At 41.6% G+C, this 20,561-nt stretch overlaps 1 protein-coding gene and 1 long non-coding RNA gene across 13 annotated transcripts in view; one reads left to right on the forward strand and one right to left on the reverse strand.

Moving 5' to 3' along the window:
- Positions 1-20,561, reverse strand: part of ATP9B (ATPase phospholipid transporting 9B (putative)) — a 155,676-nt gene that overhangs the window by 130,868 nt on the left and 4,247 nt on the right. For 4 of the 12 annotated variants that reach the window (XM_032470619.1, XM_032470618.1, XM_032470616.1 and 1 more), the window contains exon 1: positions 12,529-12,696. In XM_032470619.1, the coding sequence (XP_032326510.1) occupies positions 12,529-12,549 (21 nt within the window). In that variant the 5' untranslated portion in view covers positions 12,550-12,696. Of the gene's footprint in view, positions 1-646; positions 761-3,425; positions 3,577-12,528; positions 12,703-20,561 lie in introns of those variants that run through there. The other 8 variants (XM_032470609.1, XM_032470608.1, XM_032470610.1 and 5 more) reach the window with 3 other exon arrangements.
- Positions 3,262-19,329, forward strand: LOC116660663. The gene is made up of 3 exons (XR_004316245.1): positions 3,262-3,418; positions 3,651-3,655; positions 19,319-19,329. It is a non-coding gene; the product is annotated as an uncharacterized LOC116660663 (long non-coding RNA).

Genomic DNA, 20,561 nt, shown 5'->3' on the forward strand with positions numbered 1-20,561 from the left:
AGATGATGCTGGTAATCTGCCCAGAAGGGAGCAAATCAAAGGAAGCAGCACCTTTTTTCAGGTGAAAGGAAGGAAGGAGACATACACTTTACCTCTATAAACACAAAATTAATGAAAACTATCAGTAAATAGCATAAAACCTTCAAGAAAGCATGTTTGAAATGGAAATATTCAATGACCAACATTATCTGCTCTTCAAAAAAATGTTACACATCAAGCTGTCCACCAGAAACTGTCAGAATGTCAGTGAGATACTTTAGAACTGTCACCAGCAAAGCCTGCCATTAGTCAGCATGTCAGAGAGTCACTGAGCAGACCCTGCGGACTCACACCATCAATTCCCAACAATCAGCACAGCAGGGAGCTGGGCTGGGGACCCAGGCCTGCCACCCTAAGGCAAAACAGGAACCCCTGGCCCGCCGCCAGCAGAAGTGCTCTGGAACTTCCCCGGCGCACCTAGAGCAGCGGCTGCCCTCACACGCCTGCAGAGGACTCCGGAAAGCCTCCTGACAAAAGCTCAGTGACACACAGTGACAACATCACATTTTAAAAATCTGATCAATTTATCTTTTAACTATCTCAACTCTTAAAACTGCATCTTAAATATTTAACAATTTAACTTAATTTCAAAAATCTTTTCTTTTACCAGAGGAGCCCAGTAGGTGTAGAGATAGCCTATTTTCAATGCTGGTACAAACTGTGAGCAGGATACTACCAGAAAATAGAGATTCAAGAAAAACTTGAATTGTTCATGTAAAACCTAAAAAGAAAAAGAAAAAATTAACATAATCTCTTCCAGGAAAATCTTTAAAACCTTAATTAAATAATTAAAATCAGCATAATATCTAACTACTTTTCCATCGAACAGTGAGACTATGCCCTGAGTCACAACAAATTTATTAACTTTGATGGTGGCTTTCTAATAGCTAAATTACAAAAAAAAAAGAGGTAAGATTATCCCCAAATTATATTTAAAATAAACTAAAAAAAAAAAGACATTTAGAACTTTCAACTACATCTGAAAGTTTTTTCCTTTCTTGAATACAATTTTCCAGCTTTCCACACTCACCTTCTGTAGATCTTTATATGAACGTCAACAAATGAGACAGGAAAACCTTCCCAATGTTAGTAAGTCAGTAAACATACATATACAAATGTATCTCTTCATACCAAATCAGAAATATCTAAACAAGTGGTCCTAACCTTATATTTATGAAATGGTAAACAATCAAGTATGAAAGCCATGTTTTTGACAATGGACATCCAGGCAGCTTTACAGAAGACTGCCTAAACAAGCAAATCACATACAGGCAAAAATTCACAAACTACTTTAACCTCCTGTATTTACTTCCCTCAAAGTATAAGAGATGATAAAATATAAAAATGTGTAAATTACAGACCAATTTTCAGGAAGACAGTTACCTGCATATTCTTTAGAATCTCTTGGTAATGGATCTTCAGTATTTTCAAATATAACATAAATAAAAATAGTCATTCAATAAAATCTTCTAGAAATGCAAATCCAGTAACTTTTTGGTTTTGTTTCTTAATTCAAATAGAATTATCATTAAGAAAGAAAACCCAAGATCTAGTATATTAATAGACTTCTATTCACAAATGCCTCAAATTAGATTTAAGTTGAAAATCAAAATGGAACAAAACTCATGTTTATAGATGAGAATAACTCAAATAGCATACTGTAATTACAATAAATTTACAAACTTGCAAATTGCAAATCAAAATCTCCTGGGATGCCATTTTTAATGCAACTTGGAAGCATGGAAACTTTAACAAGAGCAGAGCAATGGGTTAAGTACTTATTGTTGACTTAGAGGGTCTGGAACTGTAGTTTGTATATAATGAAGTTATCTGCATCATCACAAAGTCATGTGTGCAACTGAAAAATCAGTTACATTGATAATACATTTATATTCATAATCACATTCAATTGCTGTCTAAAACTGTTTTGAATCATTTCATAAATTAATCTCAGCAGGAAAGAAGGTTCTCTTTTTCCTCAGTGATTTCTTTAAAATCTCAGTTAGCATAAATTATATCTATTAGCAATTCAGAAATTGCCATTCGTGCTAAAAATGGCATAGATTCCTACTGTGCAATTACCAAATGTTTCTAAAATACTACGTTTTAGATGAAAAGACTAATTTAAGAGACAATCTAAGAAAAAAGTCATTCCTACGGTAACAGTTGTACAGACACACCAACAGGTCTCTTCAGGACAGCCATCCTGGCAGGCTGTGTGAACTAACTCGGATCAAAACTCAGCTGCACTGCCCACTTTTAGACCACCGCAATCAAGACTGCCGTCTGCTGAGTGAACTCTGTGGCCTTTAGGAAAATGTACAGCACATAGCCAATCTGTGAGTATTTAATAATTTAAACCTAACGAGAAAACGGTAGCTTCACTCAATAAAGGTAAGAATGTTCACCCGTCTGATGGACAGTTCACACCTGCCTGTCCTGACAGAAGGTCAGTCTTTCAGTTATGGAGCCACGTTGTGTGTTCTAATAAAGGCGCAGGCTAGATACCAAGCATCTGCCGATACTGGATGTGTGGGGCAGGCGGTGAGGGGTAATCAATGCCCAACATAAAGTCAGCATAATTATTAAAATAAACACAGCAAAGACAAAGCAGCCCCCATTTCACGTAATCAAGTGATCTTTCTGCAAAACAGCAGAACAGCTAATCCCTAGGACGTGTCAAAAACTTAGATATGGAAATACAATCAGTACCAGCTTTCTTTTGCCTTCAGAAAAATAAATATATCTACTAAAATGGGCAATGATGCACAACAAGCAAAAATTATTCAACTACTCTAAACACACATAATCTGTTTTATCATTTAAGCCAGAAATATCATTGGAACAAAAAAAATCAAAATACTTAAACTTGAGAATTTAAATTCAGCATAATACCTAATCAAAGACAACTTCTGCTGTAACAGCACAGCAAGGGCTGGAACGTACGATGCTGAGGAGAAGAGACGTCTGTGACTGCCTGTAGGCACTGCTGCTGACTCACACTTGTGTAAAGCCACTTTCACGGTGAAAGGCTGGACAGGCTTCAACCATCATACGCATTCCACTTTTCCCTCCAAACAGATTCCCAGGCAAACAACATTTATGACTTATTTTCTGTTCATTTGATTTAGTTTTACTTGGTTATTTCTACAATATAAATGTGATGTTTACCTGGAATTGAAGGCAATAATCTAACTGTAAATTTTCCTAAGCTGAATTCTATGATGTGGCTATTAAAATGTATATTTAACAATTACACGAAACACCATGGTTCAGAAGCAAAAGGACCTGGTTTGGCTACGACAGAATGAGCAAGAGGAAAACGAAAGCAGAGGAATCGGCAATCTCTGATCGGTAACTCGTTTTTAAGAACTTGGTGGTCTTACCCCAGGTATAAAGGTAAATACACTGTATTTTTGATTTTTTATAGAATTTCTGGGATGTTTTTCTTCACACTTTTCCGGATATCCAAGCCACACTGTGCGAGCTTTCAGTTCTCTCTTTCTTTGACAAATATTTATCAGCCAATCACAGCAACTGCATGAAACAAAAAATACACATTGTGCTTTTTTAAAAGGTTTTAATCAATTCTGCATATCTAGAGCCCACAGTGATCGTTTCTGCGTTTACCAGACTCCAACAGCACATCTACCGCTCATCTCCAGGAGTTTTCTTAAAACAGGTCGGCTGTACTAACCTAAGTTTGACATAGAAACACTGGAAGGCTTGAGTGAGCGTACAGTGACTTCTAGAACCTCAAGGAAATTACCTTCCCTGGTGAGACCCTCTGCTTGGCAAAACCAAACCTTTAGCATTCTGCAGCAGTCAAAGCTTTACATTCTGAGGGAAGAATCGCCACATATATGTTATTGGCAATTCTCAATACACACTCAGTGATCTGATGACAAAGGCTCTCAGATGTCAATTAATTAGGATGCGACCCTCTCTTCTCTCAGGTAGTCACTTTTTTCCTTCCTTAAAAGATGACTTTTCTAGTAGCGTTAATATAAAATGAAGACTTAAGCTCCATTCAATATTTAGAAAGGATCCTAATGTTTAATGGAATATTCTAATGGTAATAAAAGCTTGATTGCATTTTCATACAGCTATCTTCATCTATGCAATAAACATTTTAATTATAAATCTACCCTTGTTCCAATAGTGCCAGGTTCCAGGAGCACAAACTCTTCCCCTTCCTGGACTTACAAACCACTACTTTTGAGCAGAGAGGATAAAGTTTCTAGGAGGATAACTTGCCTCAAAATACTTCAGAAAATGATGAAAAGACATTAAATTTACCTCTATTAAGCTTAAAGTAATCATGAATTTAAACTTCAGTATTAATAATTCAGTTTAATTAAAATTTCTAAAATGCAGAGGCTCAGAATGGTTTATCAAGGGAAGAGAAGTTGTTAAACATTACCTTCTAGACGTAGTCAAGGCTAGAACAGCAAACCAGAAGGATAAGGCAGACACTCCTAACTTTGTGACAAGTAAGCTCAAAAGTTAACATGAAGTTCTGCATGACAAGGACAGTCTTAGAACGTATGATTACAAAATGAGTTGACATATCAGGACTTACATCGTAATATCACTGCATGTCTTCTCTTTACTCCAGTCATTCTGACATGATTCTTTAGAAATCACCTTACACTCAGACCTGTTACTTTATAAGTCACTCCCAGTAGCATCCTGTACGAGGGATGCATGTGTTTAAACTGAAGTCTGCATCACCCTACTGAATATCCACCTAACTCTTGGCTGTGCTCAAAAGATCCTCAGTCTGGAAGGAGGGGGTCTGCCCTCTGGAAGCTCCCAGTCCTCCCAGTGGGCATACGCCTTGTCGCCTGAAGGAGCCTCAAGCATTGCTCCCTTGCGGCCCTATCCAACCCACGTGGGGCTGAGGAAAGCCACATGAATGCGGCGCAGGTCAGCTCTGCAACTTCCCCAAACTCTGCCTCCTGCTTCGACCAGAGCAGATAAGACCCAACTCTGTAAGAACAGAAATTTCTCATCACCGCTTGCCCTCACTGTTAAAAAAATAAATCAAAACGAACAGCATCTCCACACATAAAGTATACTTATAAATTTCCAACAGTTGTGAACCACAGTACTATCAAATGATTTAAGACTGTCAAAAAAGTATTCCCACCCTTACTAGGCTTTGGTGTGGGGGAAGGGGGCTGGTCAAGTTGACCTCGGTAAATGTTGGTAATATCTGACCTTGTTTCTGCTCAAATGAAACAAAATTGAGTCTTCAAATACAAGATAATAAGCTTCAGAGTACTATTTCTCACTTTCCTGTTGCTTTTACACTTTTACAGTAGGACCTGAACCCCCTTACAAGGATGCTTCCCTCCAGCCCAACCCACCTTAACCCGCGGATGCAAAACCATACTGCTCAACGTCTGCCTCTACCAGAGTCACAGCCCCAAACAGCCCAGCGTCCACGAGGGCCCTTCCCCCAGCGCTCTCAGCAGCAGCTCTGAAGGGCCCATCTCCACCCTGCCACACCAGGCACTCCCGGTCTTGGACACCTGCAACCCCACGCCACAGATGCCAAGCTCCCACGTCTCACGTGAGAGAAGACCAGAGGCCAGAGAGCTGAGTGATTCCCCAAGTGAAACAACTCAGCAGAGCTGAGACCAGAGCCCGAGCCCGAGCCCCGCCTCCCTCTGGTGCTCTCCCCGCAACAACGCCAGGCTTACAAGGTGTAACTGAATTATTTGCAACACTTTGCTACTAATAACTACAAACAAATCAAAGTCTTCTTACTATTTCCTCATGTAAAGACAGAACCACATAGTAGTTAGGGAGCCACCATCAAATCACACACTACTTCGCAAAACTAAATGAATACAGAGGCTTGAAGTTTTAAAAGCCTGGGGCTCCACCAGAACTGCCACTGGATTATGCAGACAGAAACTAACTACCAGAAAGAGAAGGCAAGTGACTTTAGGGCTAAGAGCAAAGGACAAAAACCCCAAAATAAAGAAGATACTTGTAACCAAAAAAGCCGTACGTGTAAGCCTGACTGAACTGCAGAGCTAAGGAGGAGAACCAAAGTATAGGCGATTGTTGAGGGCAAAGTAATACGAGTAAAACATGCTGGCAAACACCAGTGAGTGAGAGGGAGAACCAGAGAAGGCCCTGGAGGAGAGGAACCCGGAGCTTTACCTAAGGACGTTTCTATGCACACTGAACATTTTCCACAGCACTGATTATTCAGAATCAGTATATAAACCACCTTACAATGTCAAGTCAAACTGAAACTAAATCCAATAGTGCATAAAATACACTTTTCTCTTAAAACATTTTAGGATTGGTAGCTTTTCACGAATGCATCCATAATCAAAGTAGCACTCTAAAATTAAATAAAGCATCTTTACATGCCAAGATCCCGGTCTTCTAAAATTTTAAGTTGCCACAATAACTCCCAAAATCTAGACAGCACCCTTCCAAAAACAAAAATGATCATATCCAACAGGCACCTTTGGTCACCAAGCCAAGAACAACACAGCACTGATGTCCCCTCATAAGACGAGCGTTTGCCCACGCTTCTGCACGCCAAGTGTGCAGCGGGTAACTGCAAGTGCAGAGGCCCTTCAGAACCGGGGTAATCCCAGCACCTGATACTCCCCGCCCTTCACATGGAAATGCCATTCGGCGGCTCCACTTGGGAAAGGACAGAGTGATTTCTGACAGCGAGTGAAATGTAAATCTCGCAAGAAAGGCATAACCTGCTCCGCCCCCTGAGAGAACTCCCTAACAGTACACGTCACAGTAAGTCACATGAAGGACATCTACAGTTTTAGAAGACAGGTGACAGGAAAGTATTTTCAACGTATCAGAGTTGGAATTTTTGCCATATGATAAAAACGAGAAAGCAGTTCTTCAGCCGTGAAGAAATTATAGCCTACTCAACCCCTGAAATTAAGAATAATTTTAAAATAAGCCTTACTTTTCACAGAATCTATAAATAGAAACACACTGAAATATTTACAACTCATTAATATTATTTGCTATCTACCTTTACCACAACATTCACTAACATTCTCCTCCTGCAATTAAACCAATTTTATATCTCTTCTACTCTTCGATCCATCATCTAACAATCTTAGTAACACAATTTTATAATAGCTGGTATCCAGAAAATAGGTTGGCAAATATTCAAAACTGGAAATTTATAAGAAATAAAGAAAATAAGACCAATCTAAGTTGCTAAATGTACTGTTTGTTCTGTAAGGGGAAGTTTTTAATTTCCATGAGAGTTTCTTGGCAGAGCAGGTGCCCAGTGCACAAGAGAGGAGCGTGGCAGCACCTTGAGCCGCGGAAAAGGAGACGTCCACTGGCGAGCGCCACGCCAATGGGGAGAAGCCCATCACGACAGGCCAGTGAGCTGCTCCAAAGGGTCACAGCTCACTGAGCCGAAGACTTCATGCATGTGTCTAGTATATTACTGAGTGGTTTTAATGTTCCCAAAACATGGGAGCTTTTGCTGCCAACATCTACATTTTCAAATATGTTCTTGATATTTTCCTTAAGAAAAGGAATATTACAAACAAAATCCGAAATTTGGCTATGTTGCATTTGGTAGAAACAAAATCCTGTAAAAGATCAAAAGTAATTAATTCAAAGAAGTACTCAGCATTCAACGTCCACGCTCCTCGGCAGTATCTGACTGTTACAGGGAAGTGCCACTTCCAAGCACACTAGGCCCCCGGGAAGCCCACACACTGACATGAGACCGTCCACGTCCTCACCGCTCCGTGCCCAGCAGTAGTCACCTCCTCAGGGTTCTCAGCGACTTTCTGTTATCCAGGAATTCTCTTCACCCGTCAGATACAGATCCTGGGCCTTCTCGTCCCAGTGACCTGCAGGTGGTTCCCTTCAGGATGGTGAGCACAGGCGTTCACACAGCCGGGAGCCAGGCCCCATCCCGTCGGGGCACACCTCCTGTCCTAGCATCACTCCCAGCCCAGGGAGCAAAGAGCGAGGGCCCTGGCTTGTCAAGCCCGACTCAGGCGCAGGCCCTCCACTACCACGAGAGGGGCTCTGCAGTCCTTGGCTGTAACAGTGTTGAGACAGTTCATCTCAAAGAGCACCCCCCCTCCACCCCTACTCAGGAACACGCACCTCTGACCTGCATACCACAGCCATCACACCGTAACCGCGGCACCACCCGAGCTCCTCTGCTGCACCTGCGTCCTCAGCCACACACCGGCCACCATCCCACCGCAGCGACCACCCCCACCCCCCCCACAGCCGCTTTTGTAACTGCTCAGGTCTTTCCCTGATGGACAAACAGTAATAACATTATGCCAGGCTCAATACAAATGCATGATTATTGATTCTTCCCTTTGTTGATTATGGATGATCTCCACCTAAGCATGACCAATTCTCTAATTTTTTCAGCCCTCATCTACACCCTGGACACCTCCTCACTTACAGGAACCCATGTTCCCGGTTAAGGATGAAAGTCGTCTTCACTACCTCACCCTTCCTCCCTGTTTCTTCTGCCACCTGAGAAGCCGGATCACTAGTCTTCCTTTCCAAACTGCCCTTTCCCCAGACGCCCCTCCCTTCACTCTCCACAGACCCAAACCACACATCCAATGACATTTTTAGGGACGCCATCCTTCCCAGTGGCCTCCACTGTCACAACAATAACGGCTCTCAAGCTTACTCTCCAGGTGGATCTGACAGAACTGTTTGTATTAGATCCACTACAGGTAGATTTTTAAAAAGAAAACTGAATAGTTTTAATGAAGCAATCAGTTAAAAAAAAGAACCTACAGTTCACATCACACTTACTGGTGAAATACTGAAAGCTCTCTCCCTAGACTGGGAACCAGGCAAGGAGGGTGTGCACTCTCACCACCACCTCCCCTAAGTAGTGTAGTGGTGTGTACTCCAACCATTCCCCTAAGGCAAAAAAAAGAAAAAGAAAAGAAAAGACAAACGGATTGTAAAGGAAGAAACAGAACTATCCCTATTTGGAAATGACATGGCTATCTATACAGGGAACGCCAAGAAATCTACAAAAACACTCTTAGCACTAACAAGTGAGTTCGGCAAGGTTGTAGGATAAAAAATATACGAAAATCAACTATAGATCCATACACTAGCAATGAACACGTGGGAACCAAAATTTAAAATACCATACCAATTATAATCACCGGAAAAAAAAAAGAAAGAAAAAAATACTTAGGAGCAAATTCAATAGATACAGGACTTACGTGCTGAAAACTACAAAATGCTGATTAAAAAAGATCAAAGTATCTAAAGAAATGGTGAGACATAGCATGTTCATGATCTAAAAGATTCAAAGCAGTAAAGATGTCAATCCCTCGCAATTAGCATATACAAGTTAAACACAATTCCTACCAAAATCCCAGAAAGGTTTTTGTAAGTATGGCCAAGATTACTCCAAAACTTCTACAGAAAGGCAGTGGAACTGAAGCTAAGAAAATCGTGAAAGAGAAAAATAAAATAGGAGGGATCAGTCTTCCCAATTTTCAGACTTAACAAAGGGACATGCTGCAGACGGAGCGGCACTAGCAGGGCAGACGCACAGACAACCAAGTGCAGCAGCGACCCTGGAGAGGGCCCAGAGAGCCCCACTCGTGCGCAGCCGACTGCCTGCCGCCACAGGCACTAACAGAATCAGCAAGGAAGAGGGTCTCTCCAACCAGCAGTGCTGGAGCCAGAAATGAACCCCAAACTAAACCTCCTACCTTATAAGAAAATTAACAACAACAAAATGCAGAACTATAAAACTTTTAGGAAAAAACTGCCAAGACACAGTGCTTAGTGAAAAGTTTAGACATGCCACCAAAAGCACAATATACACAAACAAAAAAAGAAAAAGGAACTCTCAAAATTCAACATAAAAAAAAAAAAACGATCTAATTAGAAACTGGAATAGACAAGAAGTGACATTTACGAAGATACACAAATGGCAAACACGATGTACAACCTCACTAGTCATTTGGAAAATGCAGAAGACCGCAATGAGCCATCACTACACACATATCGTAACAGCTAAAAAAAAAAACAGTGACAACAACAAATGATGGCAAAGATGAAGAGATGCTGGGTTTCTCGCAAGCAGCCGGTGGGAATGTAAAATGGCACAGCCACCGTGGGCAGCAGTTTGCTAAGAAACAAACATACATCTAACATCTAATCCAGCAATCGTACTCCTTGGCATTTATTTATCCCAGGGAAGTGAAAATGCATGTCCACACACACAAACTTGTACATGATTGTTCACAGCATGTTTACAGGATGTTAACCTGAATCTAACAGTGAGAAAAGATCAGACAAACCAAAATCTGAAACAGTCCATGAATACTCCCTCTGTAGCCCTCAAAAATGTCAATGACAAACACTAAGAACAACTCCAGATTAAAGGAGACTAACAGGGGTGTCACCTCAAGGCCACATCCAGTAGCAGAGAAAATGTGTGCTACCACGGGCATTACTGGGACAAGGGACAAGACTGAATATGGACTTAAAGTAGGTGTAAAGAATGTAACGATGTTAAATTTCCTGAGTTTGGTAACTGTACGATGGTTATGTAAGAAAACAACTTCTTCCTAAGAAATACACAAGGAAGTATTAAGATGTAAAGCAACCTAGTCTGAAATGACTCAGAAAATCACAGTGAGATATAAACAGAATGATAAAATAAATCAAAAACATTAAAAATTGGTGAATCTGTAGGAGGGACAGACAGGAATTCTCTGCACCATTCTACACTTTTCTGTAAGGTTGAATTTATTTCAAAATAAAAGTGAATTTATTTCAAGTTTGAACTTATTTCAAGGTAAAAGTTTAAAATTTCAAAAGAGAAGAAAACACCAGAAGTTTGGCTCTCTGAAAAGAATAAAACTGGTAATAATAAGATAATAATCTCCTATCAAGATAAGTGAAAAAAGGGAGAGGGACACATCGTCAGCATCAGGGGTTTGGAAGACGCCGCCCCTGCAGAGCCTCACACACTAGCGAGACCATGGAGATTTAAATATAAACTTGAAAACAGATAAATCCCTTGAAAAGCACAAAGCATCACAACTGAAACAAGAAAACCAAAAACAAAGAAAATCTGTGTAATCCAATACCTGTTAAAGAAATTACCTCCAGAATTAAGTGTGTACCCACAAGGAACACTTCAGGAATATTGGCTATTTAACCTAGAAAAAAACTTTTAAAGCCACTGACACACTATTAGTATCACAAGTCAGCAATTTCTAAAACATTGTTTAGCCATGAAATCCCCTCTTCATGTGAAAGCTTACACCAGATACGAAAGACGAAGCAGAGGCAACTCTGACCGCAAGCTGAAAGGGGCTGGTGAACCCACGTAGACCTGCCTTGAGACTCTATGCCTCCAACCACTGAGGGGTTCCTCGGAGTCCCTGGGAGTCCGCATCTGAATACCACCCCACAAGCTGACCCAGAATTCAAATCAGTTGTAAGAACATACTTCTGCAAAGTGAAGGAACTGACTATAAACCCTGAACGCAGGAAGACTGTAGAAGCTGTAACTTGCTGGACACAGGCCGCTCGTGACAGCACTGGTCAGCTGTAGTGTCGCCTGCCTGTCCCCGGGCTGGCAGGACGCCAGTGGCAAAGTGTCCCAGGCTCCAAAGCCAAACGTGAACACACAGCATTAATCTATCTCAACCACCAGTGAACGTGCATAAAGGATGAGAGATTCTTATCTTCGTGGCTTTCTGGTTAAATTAACAGTAGAATGTTATTCCACTTGAAGAATCAAAGTCAAACAGCACTCACAGCTGCAGTGTTATTACACTGCATTTTATAGGTCCACATCTACCTTTCTGGAAGAGAGGAGCCAGCTCTCCATATCTGGTTCTGCATCTGCAGATTCAACTAACCATGGGTCAAAAATATTCAGAAAAAAATTCCAGAAAGTTCCAAAAAAGCAAAATTGAATTTGCCACATACCGGCAACTATTTACACAGCATTTACACTGTATTAGATATTGTAAGTAATCTAGAGACGATCTAAAGTAAACAGGAGGATGTGTGCAGGCAACGTGCAAATACAAGGCCATTTTACACACGGGCTTGAGCATCCACATTTGGTACCTGCAGGGGTCCCAGAACCAACCCCCCAGATACCAAGTGACCACTATATAATTACAGGTGGAAAAGAAAAGAACACAGTTTATCAATGTCAACACAGTGACCAGAATTAATTCTACCATGCATTAATTACAGTATCACTAACCTTCCCCATCTTTTAAACATTAAAGCATCTCACAAAAAACTGAATTTAGTTTCCTGTCTCTTTCAGATGAGCGCTGTTTGGTTTTAACTAATGATACAAATATTCTTCATGTTATTTAGAGAGTAGCTTCCTTAGTTTGAGTAGAAATAAATGTGTTTAGAAGTGAAGCTTATAAGCTAACTAATAACCTCACAACGTAGGAAATTAGGCAGCAACAGATAACAAACCTGGTGCAGAGGAACTTCCATCCTCCGCAGACAAACCACTCCAGCCCTCTTTTTCGCTGTGTGACCCTGGCTCGCGGTAACGTGTGGTAATCACTTTCGTCATTCTCAAAGCCTTCTTCAGACATCATTAATGGCATTTCATCCAAATGGGCAGACTCATCTTCCAGTTGGTACCTGGATAAAGGTAAGAACAGAATGCTGAGGCCGGCCAAGCGGTCTTCAGTCTACATGAAGGCTTTCGTTTAGGACAGGCGCTGGAGAAGCTAGAACGAAGCAGAGCCCTGAGGGGACACCCCCCAGCACAAAGGCCTTCTACGTCCTCTGCCTCTTGTCTGTAGAAAAGCTGAAGTCTCCCAGGCCCCAGAGTCACAAAAGAGCAGGCGCAAGCAGCTAATGACTAGGACAACAGAGTCAGGCTCAGTGTCGACACACACTCCTGAGTCGTTTTCCAGACACTGTAACTGCCAGCAGAGGGAAAAGCTACCTGCATGACAACCAGACTGCAGCCATGACAGTCGGCTGCTCCATCTTGGGCGGGACTGACTGGCCAGCACGAGCCCAGGAACTGGCTCAAGAGAACAGGGTTTGCACTACTGCTCAGATCTTTATCTTTATGGACGTCAAAGCACCTGGAGCTGGCTCTGTCCGTATATGGAAGCGGGCAACCCAAACTGTCAGCAGAGAGCTGCTTTCACCCTAAGACCTCGATCCCCTCTCTCAGCACGAAGCAGGAAGACGGACCCTCATCACCTCACCCCACAGAAATGGACTGATAGCTGATGGCGGGGGTGGGGGTGTGAATCTGCAAGCAGCTCTTTGCGGGAAACCGCCCTGAGAAGTCCCTTTTCTTGTCACTTCAGCACGGCTATGCTGTAACCAACCTTAAACCGGCGCCCCAAGCCCTATCATCTCCCGTCCAGGCACACTTGTCAGGTCTTTTGATCACATGATACCTCGCCTAACCTGCTGGTTCTTTCCATAGAGCAGAGGTAGATGTGGAGAAGAAGTAACTAACAGGATGACCGCGTCTCTTCCCTAGCCTCCCCTTCAGTAGCCTCGGAGCAAACTGTATGAACAAGACAGCATCTAGAGACAGACGACGAGGAGCTGACGAGCCCACGCACAGGGGAGACGGCAGCGAGCCTGGCCCTCTGCCTCAGTGATGAGCTGAGATTACTTCCCTTTTCCTGTAAGACCTTCATGGCCAAGCAGAATCCCGGGAGCTGGCTTTGGAGGACACGAGTCCACCTTCTCCCCTAGACCGCCAGCTTTCTGAACAAAGGCAACTTCCCTTCCTACCAACAACTGCCCTGCGGGCACTGATCTTCAAGCGGGGAGCAGCCGGACCTGGGTTTGGTACCACGGTTTGCAGGGAAAGGAATGTGTCACCCTGCCTCGCCAGCCCACAGTTTGCAGGGAAGGGAATGTGTCGCCAGCCCCCTCTCCAGCCCCCTCTTCCTGGGGACGCCCCACCCTAGCCCAGCAGGACTGCTGTCCACCTGCTGGGAAGCAGGCAGAGCCAGGAAAATGGGGTCTGGAGCCGGCAGTGAGGGAATGAGGGACCAGGGACGGAGCCTCAGGGCCCGGGAGGGCTGGGGACCGGCAGCTCCAGGCACCTGTGAGGGCTCTGAAGGGGTGCTGAAACAGGAATGGACTGAAAGCTACGAAAAAAACACACCGCTCCCCGCCAAGACCTTGGAAGCTCATCCTCTGGGGAAGGGAGGCTGTGCTGAAAGCAGAAGACTGAACAAAGCAAACGGAGTTAACATGTGAGCCACCACCCTCTCCCTCCCACTCCCTGCTTATCAATAATTCAGTGCTGAAGGGTTGCTGCTGAGGAGACGGACCCAGCATTGGACAGTCACCGAAAGCTCAGACGGTCAGGCACTAATCTACTCTATTCACACGCATTCACTTAATTCCTAGACAATTAACAGAAAATGTTACTACAAGAAAAGAAGCTCAAATGTCCACAAAGGTGAAACATACATATGATGGGATATTACTCGGCTTTAAAAACGAAGGAAATTCTGACACAAGCCTCGAAGACATTATGCTCAGTGAAATAAGCCAGGCATAGAAGACAAATTTTGAATGATTCCACTTGGATGAGGTCCCTGGAGCAGTCAAATTCATAGACAGAAGGCAGACAGAGGTTACCAGGGAATGGGGAGGGTGGGAGTTAGTGTTTAATGGACACAGAGTTTCAGTTTGGAAAGGTGGTGAGTTGTGTGGGTGACTGGTGGTGACGGTTGCACAACAATGTTAGTGTACATAATGCCCTTGTATTGTACACTTAAAAATGGCCGAGATGGAGGGGGGAGGGTACAGCTCGGTGCTGAAGTGCATGGCACTCACAGGTGCTGGGTTCAAGTCCCAGTACCTCTGTGTAAAAAAATAAAAAAACAAATAAACCTGAAATTACCCGGCCCCCCATGAAAAAGAAATTTAAAAAAAATGGCTAAGATGGTAACTCTTATGTATATTTTACCATAATGCTTTTAAAAGAAAAAAATTCTCCAAGTATTGTTGATGATACCCTGCTCCCCAGCAGCCAAGTCACCCCGGACATGGATACTCCCTCATCTCGACCCACATCCCCGCCGTGCCAGGCTTTACTGGTACTCACCACGGAGGCCCCTCCTCAGTCAACACGCTGCACTAGATACAGGTACCCTGGAGAAGCCAGATCCTTACACGTAGGGCAAGTTCACTCAAGAGAGCCGTGCTTCTGGGAACAGGTCTGTCAAGCAGACAACAAACCAGAAAGAAAAAGAACCCTGAAGGCTTCTTAGACTGAGAAGCCCTGGAAAATGGATGGCTGAAGTCTACTGAGTCCTTACTATGGCCTGGCCCTCCGGAGGCCTGTATTCTGCATCATCAAAGAAGAAAATTTCAAAGCAAATGAGAAACTGGGGGAAATATTTGCAGCACATGACAGAAAAACGATTCTTCATAAGCGTTCTCACAAATCAATAAAAATCCATAAAGAAGCAAACACCTCAAATGATAGATGAACAAAGACAATTCACTAAGGAAGAAATACAGCTATACTTAACAAAATTATGTTCAACCATGTTAGGATTTCAATAAACATCTGAGTGCCTACTGTGTGCCAGCACTGTCCCAAGCCCTGCAGGGACAGCAGCAAAGAGGAACACAAGCCCCTACTCACGTGCAGCTTAAGTACCTACAGGACAAAAACAAGAAGTGAACAGGCTATTTTCAAAGGGAGACGTGCTCGGAAGACGATAAAGGAAGCAGAAGAGGAGAAGTGGCAGGTGGGGGCTTCCTTTGACCACCAAGGAAGCCGAGTCTCAAGAAGCCGACACCTGAATGAAGGTCTAGGAAGGCCCAGTCAGGGCTGCCGAGCCTGGAGGGCTCCAGGGGCAGAGAAAGCCCGACCAAGACAAAGAGTATGACTTGAATGCTAAGTGGAAGGGGATGTCAATGGAAGGCTGTAAACCTGGGGACAATTTTTGTTTTCAAAGCATGCAAATTAAAACAACTGAAAAAAAAATTTAACATTTGGCATGGTCAACAGTCTCCAATAACCAGGCACTGTTAATTGCTGGTAAGAATGTGGCAACTTTTTTGGAGAACAATTTGGGATGATTCATCAAAAGCTCTTTTTTTTTGTAATGTAATTAAACTTTAACCACAGGTCCTACTTACCTGTATACAAGATACAGCTCTGTGGATGACCATCACAGTGCTGCGCTGGTCACCCAAAAAGCATGGAAAACCCTCAATAGCAATGATGAGTGTTGCTTAGCATATGATGGAATACTGTATAGTCACCAAAAGTAAGAAAGTGAAGAACTCTAGCTGAAAGCAAATGTTAAGAGAAGCAGCAGTCACTGTGTTTGCCCCTCTCTGGAACACCTTCCTCCACTAAGCAAAAGCACACCCGTTTTAAGCTCTCCATTTAATCCTCTACAAACCACTCCAACCACTGTCGATACCACCATACAACACCCTACAGCCAAGGGACTAATCATTTTAGATGGTTCAGGCAAAAATTTACATGATCTAAAACAGAATTAATGTTTTTCCTCTCAAAACTTCCTTTTTCTTACTTCTGTCTTTTAAAACAGTCAACTAGAAATGACTATTTATACAAAATGCAATTAAAATTCAAAACACTACTTAAAAATATTACAATACTGTACAACAAAATGAGATTTTTAGTCTTTTCCATTAAGTTTTCAGCAACTGTGTTGCATTTTAGCACAAGTCACAATCATACGGAGTTTAGTGCTGGAAAAGCAGGACAGTGAGTCTGAGAGACGATGAACACAGGCGGCACCGAGCTTGGTAACCTCGCCTTCATGAACGGAGCCTTTGAACCGGCAAGCAACTCACTCCACTTCCAAGGCAATTTTCCTATTGTACTGAAAAATTTATCTCAGTATTTAAAAACAATGAGATGATGAATAATGGATTTTTTCAGACAGGGTAAGCAGGGAATCTTAAGTGTCTTTGTTGCCTGGTGTCATACACATTTAATTGGTTTGTCACTCAAGAAAAATCAACGTTTCCAGCAATTAAGTATAATTCTGGAAACATATTTTTAAAATGAGTAAAAACAATGTGAACAAAGACGACAGAATGGATGATACTGAACCCAAGAGGACTGCGGAGCTAAGAACTGCACACAACCACCTCAGCTGCTGCCGAAGGTTTAAAACAAATGAGGAACTTTCAACAAGACGCTGAAGTACTGGAAGGTGCGTAATTCACACGTATCTAAGTGAAAGTAGTCAATACAGTAACTATCTTAAACTCACGTTTTTAAGTTAAGCACCTAACAGCCTTATTGTTTCCATTTTGATGATACTAAAGGGCGAAAATGCTTAAACCTTCTTTAGGAAAAATAAATGCTCCCTCTTTGCTTGTATGTTAATAAAATAGAAAAACAAAGCAACAAAATGCTATAAAGAAATTGTGTATTTCCTTCATCAAATACAGCTTCCAAGTTCAACTGTGTCACTGATGAGTCATTAATAAGCAGGAGACCTGTCTGAACTACTGAGAAATCGTAACCCCTTCCCTCCTACAGCAGTAGAGGAGATAAACAATGGAATAGTTTAAAAAAAAAATTAAAGGAACAGTGCCTGAGAAGCGTGTCTTCACCTTAGTGGCAAAAGCAAGCAATAAGGACAAAGATCAGTCAGTCCCTCAGGCTGAGCGGTGCCGCCACTGTGGACCGGGAACACAGTAAGCTCCAAGCTACTGACTCCTCTTATGTTTTATAAGAAACCTGAATATCAACTTCTCAACATAAGAAATTACACTAACGCTACACATAAACTGAGACAAATGCCTGAGTGAGAGTTAGTGGTACAATACTGAACACCATGAGAGCACCGCCCGGAAATTTAGAGACGAGCAGGGCCAGGCAGCCAGGACACAGACTCCAGGTGCCCCAACGCGCTGCTCCCAGTCACCAGCCCCACCTGCACACCAATGCAGACAGCCGCAGAGAAGTAAGTGGCCCTTCCTGTTCGGGGAGGTGTGAAGAACCCTGTAGACTCGAGTGACACTACAGAATCCTTTCAAAGGAAAGTCTACAAATCTTAAGAATATGTTTCTGATTCCAAGGAATCACTCTGAAAAATGCTCTTAAGAATCATTCTGTACTTTAAAAAAGCTTTCCAATCGCAAACCATCACAGCAAAGGAAAAGTTTTATCTTTAAAACTCATAAAATACTTTTAGGATCATCATAATTGTAAAATTTTTAAGACTCAGGGAAAATTGTGTAGAGACACTCAGAATGAGAAAACCAACACTAAAAAATACTGTGTTGCCTCTACCAAGAAACATATTAATATTTTATTCTGTTCTCAGCATGAGTCTCTTTTTAAAAGAGACTGATAAAATGCAAGACTTAACTAAGGTCCAGAGCCCCACAGAATAATACCAAAACGTCCAGGATACTATCAAAAAATCATTCGCTACACCAAAACCCAGAAACATCTCAACTTAAATGAGAAAAGAGAATCTAGAGATGCTAATATCAAAATGACACAGATGCTGAAATTATCTGGTAAGAGTTTCAAAACATTCATCATAAAAATGTTTCAATAAGCAATTATAAACATGCTTGAATCATACCAAAAAAATTGACTCAGCAAAGAAATAGCTAATCTGAATTAGAGTCAAATGAAAATGTTGAAACTAGAAAGTGTAACAGCAGAGATTTAAAATGGAATGGACAGGCTGAGCAGCAGAATGGAGGAGACAGAGGAAAAATCAACGAACCTGAAGACAGAACAAAAATAACCCAATCATTACAGAAAACACAGACTTAAAACAAATGAAGAGAAGTCATAACCACATGAGATAAGGAATAGAGCTCACAAGGGGTCACTAGAGCATCCAAACATGTAATAGCTGAAAACTTGTAATTTGATAAAAGATTCAAGAAACCAAGTGAAACAGTATAAACTCAAAGAAATCTCTGCTAAGACCATAATAATCAAACTACTGAAAACTAAAGACAAACCTTGAAAGAAGTGAGAAATGATAACTTACTGACAAAGGCAAAATCATTCAAATGACAGATTTCTTATCAGAAATCATGGAGGCCAAACAGAAGTCACATATTTTCCAAGTGCTAAAAGAAAAGAACTATCAGCCCCAAATTGTGTATCTGGTGAAATTATCCTTCAGGAATGAAGGATGAAGGAAAACTAAGAGATTGGTTTCCATTAGACCTACCCTCAAAAAACAGCTAAGGAATTCTAACACAGAACAGAAATAATAAAAGAATTTCTGAACATCAGGGAAGAGAACAACAGAAATAGCAGAAGTATAGGTCGATATAACAGGCCTTCCTCCTCCTCAAGTTTTCTAGACTATGTTTGAGAGATAAAGCAAAAATTATGGCACTTTCTGATGTGCGATTCTGTGTACATGGGGAACATTTAAGTACTTTTACATATGTAAAATTTACATATAATTTTACAAGACACAGGCATACCTCAGAGATATTGTGGGTTTGACCCCAGACCACCACAGTAAAGCAAATATGGCAAAAGAGAGTCACACAAATTTTTGGTGTCCTGATGCACATAAAAGTTATGTTTACACTACACTGTAGTCTATTAGGTGTGCAACAGCATTACGTCTGAAAAAATGTACATGCCTTGAGAAATATTTTATTGCTAAAAAATGCTAAACATCATCTGACAATGCAGGATTGCCACAAATCTTCAAGTTGTAAAAAACACAATAATGTGATACACAATAAAATGTGCTATGCCTACAATTACACTACCCATAGGGAAAATATAATGGGATGGAAAGAGGTAAGAATTCTATACTTTAGTCAAACTGATAAAATTATCAACACAACTATACTGTGATGAATTATGTATGTACAATATAATACATGGAACTATTGCTAAATAATATTTATACAAAGATATCACTGTAAAACACCATAGGTAGATCAATACGGAATTCTAAAAACTGTTCAAGTAACCCACAAGAAGGCAGGGAAAAGAAACCAGAAAAAAAAAAAAAAACAAACCAGAAAACAAAAAGTAAAATGGCAGACATAAGCCCTAATGTATCAATCACTACACTGAATATAAATGTTCTAAATAAATCAATCCTAAGAAAGAGACTGGCAAAGTAGATAAAAAATAAACCAACCATACACCGACTAAAAGAAACTCACTCTAAATATGAGTAGGTTGAAAGTAAAGGGATGGAAAATTATATGCCAGGGAAACATTCATCAAAAGAAAGCAGGAGTGGCCATATTAATCCCAATTAAAGGAAACTTCCGAGCAAAAAACTACTAGAGACAGACAGGGAAATTACATAACGATAAAACTGTCAGTCCATCAGGAGCACAAAGCAATCCCAAACGTGAACACACCAAACAACAGATGTGCAAAATATGTGAAGCAAAAATTGTTGAAACTAAAAGGAGAAATAGACTAAACCCATGATTACAGATAAGAGACTTCAACTAAGCACTCTCAAAGCTGATGCAACTACTAGGCAGCAACCCAGCAA

The sequence above is a fragment of the Camelus ferus genome, chromosome 30 (assembly GCF_009834535.1).
Source record: "Camelus ferus isolate YT-003-E chromosome 30, BCGSAC_Cfer_1.0, whole genome shotgun sequence".
Taxonomy (NCBI): domain Eukaryota; kingdom Metazoa; phylum Chordata; class Mammalia; order Artiodactyla; family Camelidae; genus Camelus; species Camelus ferus.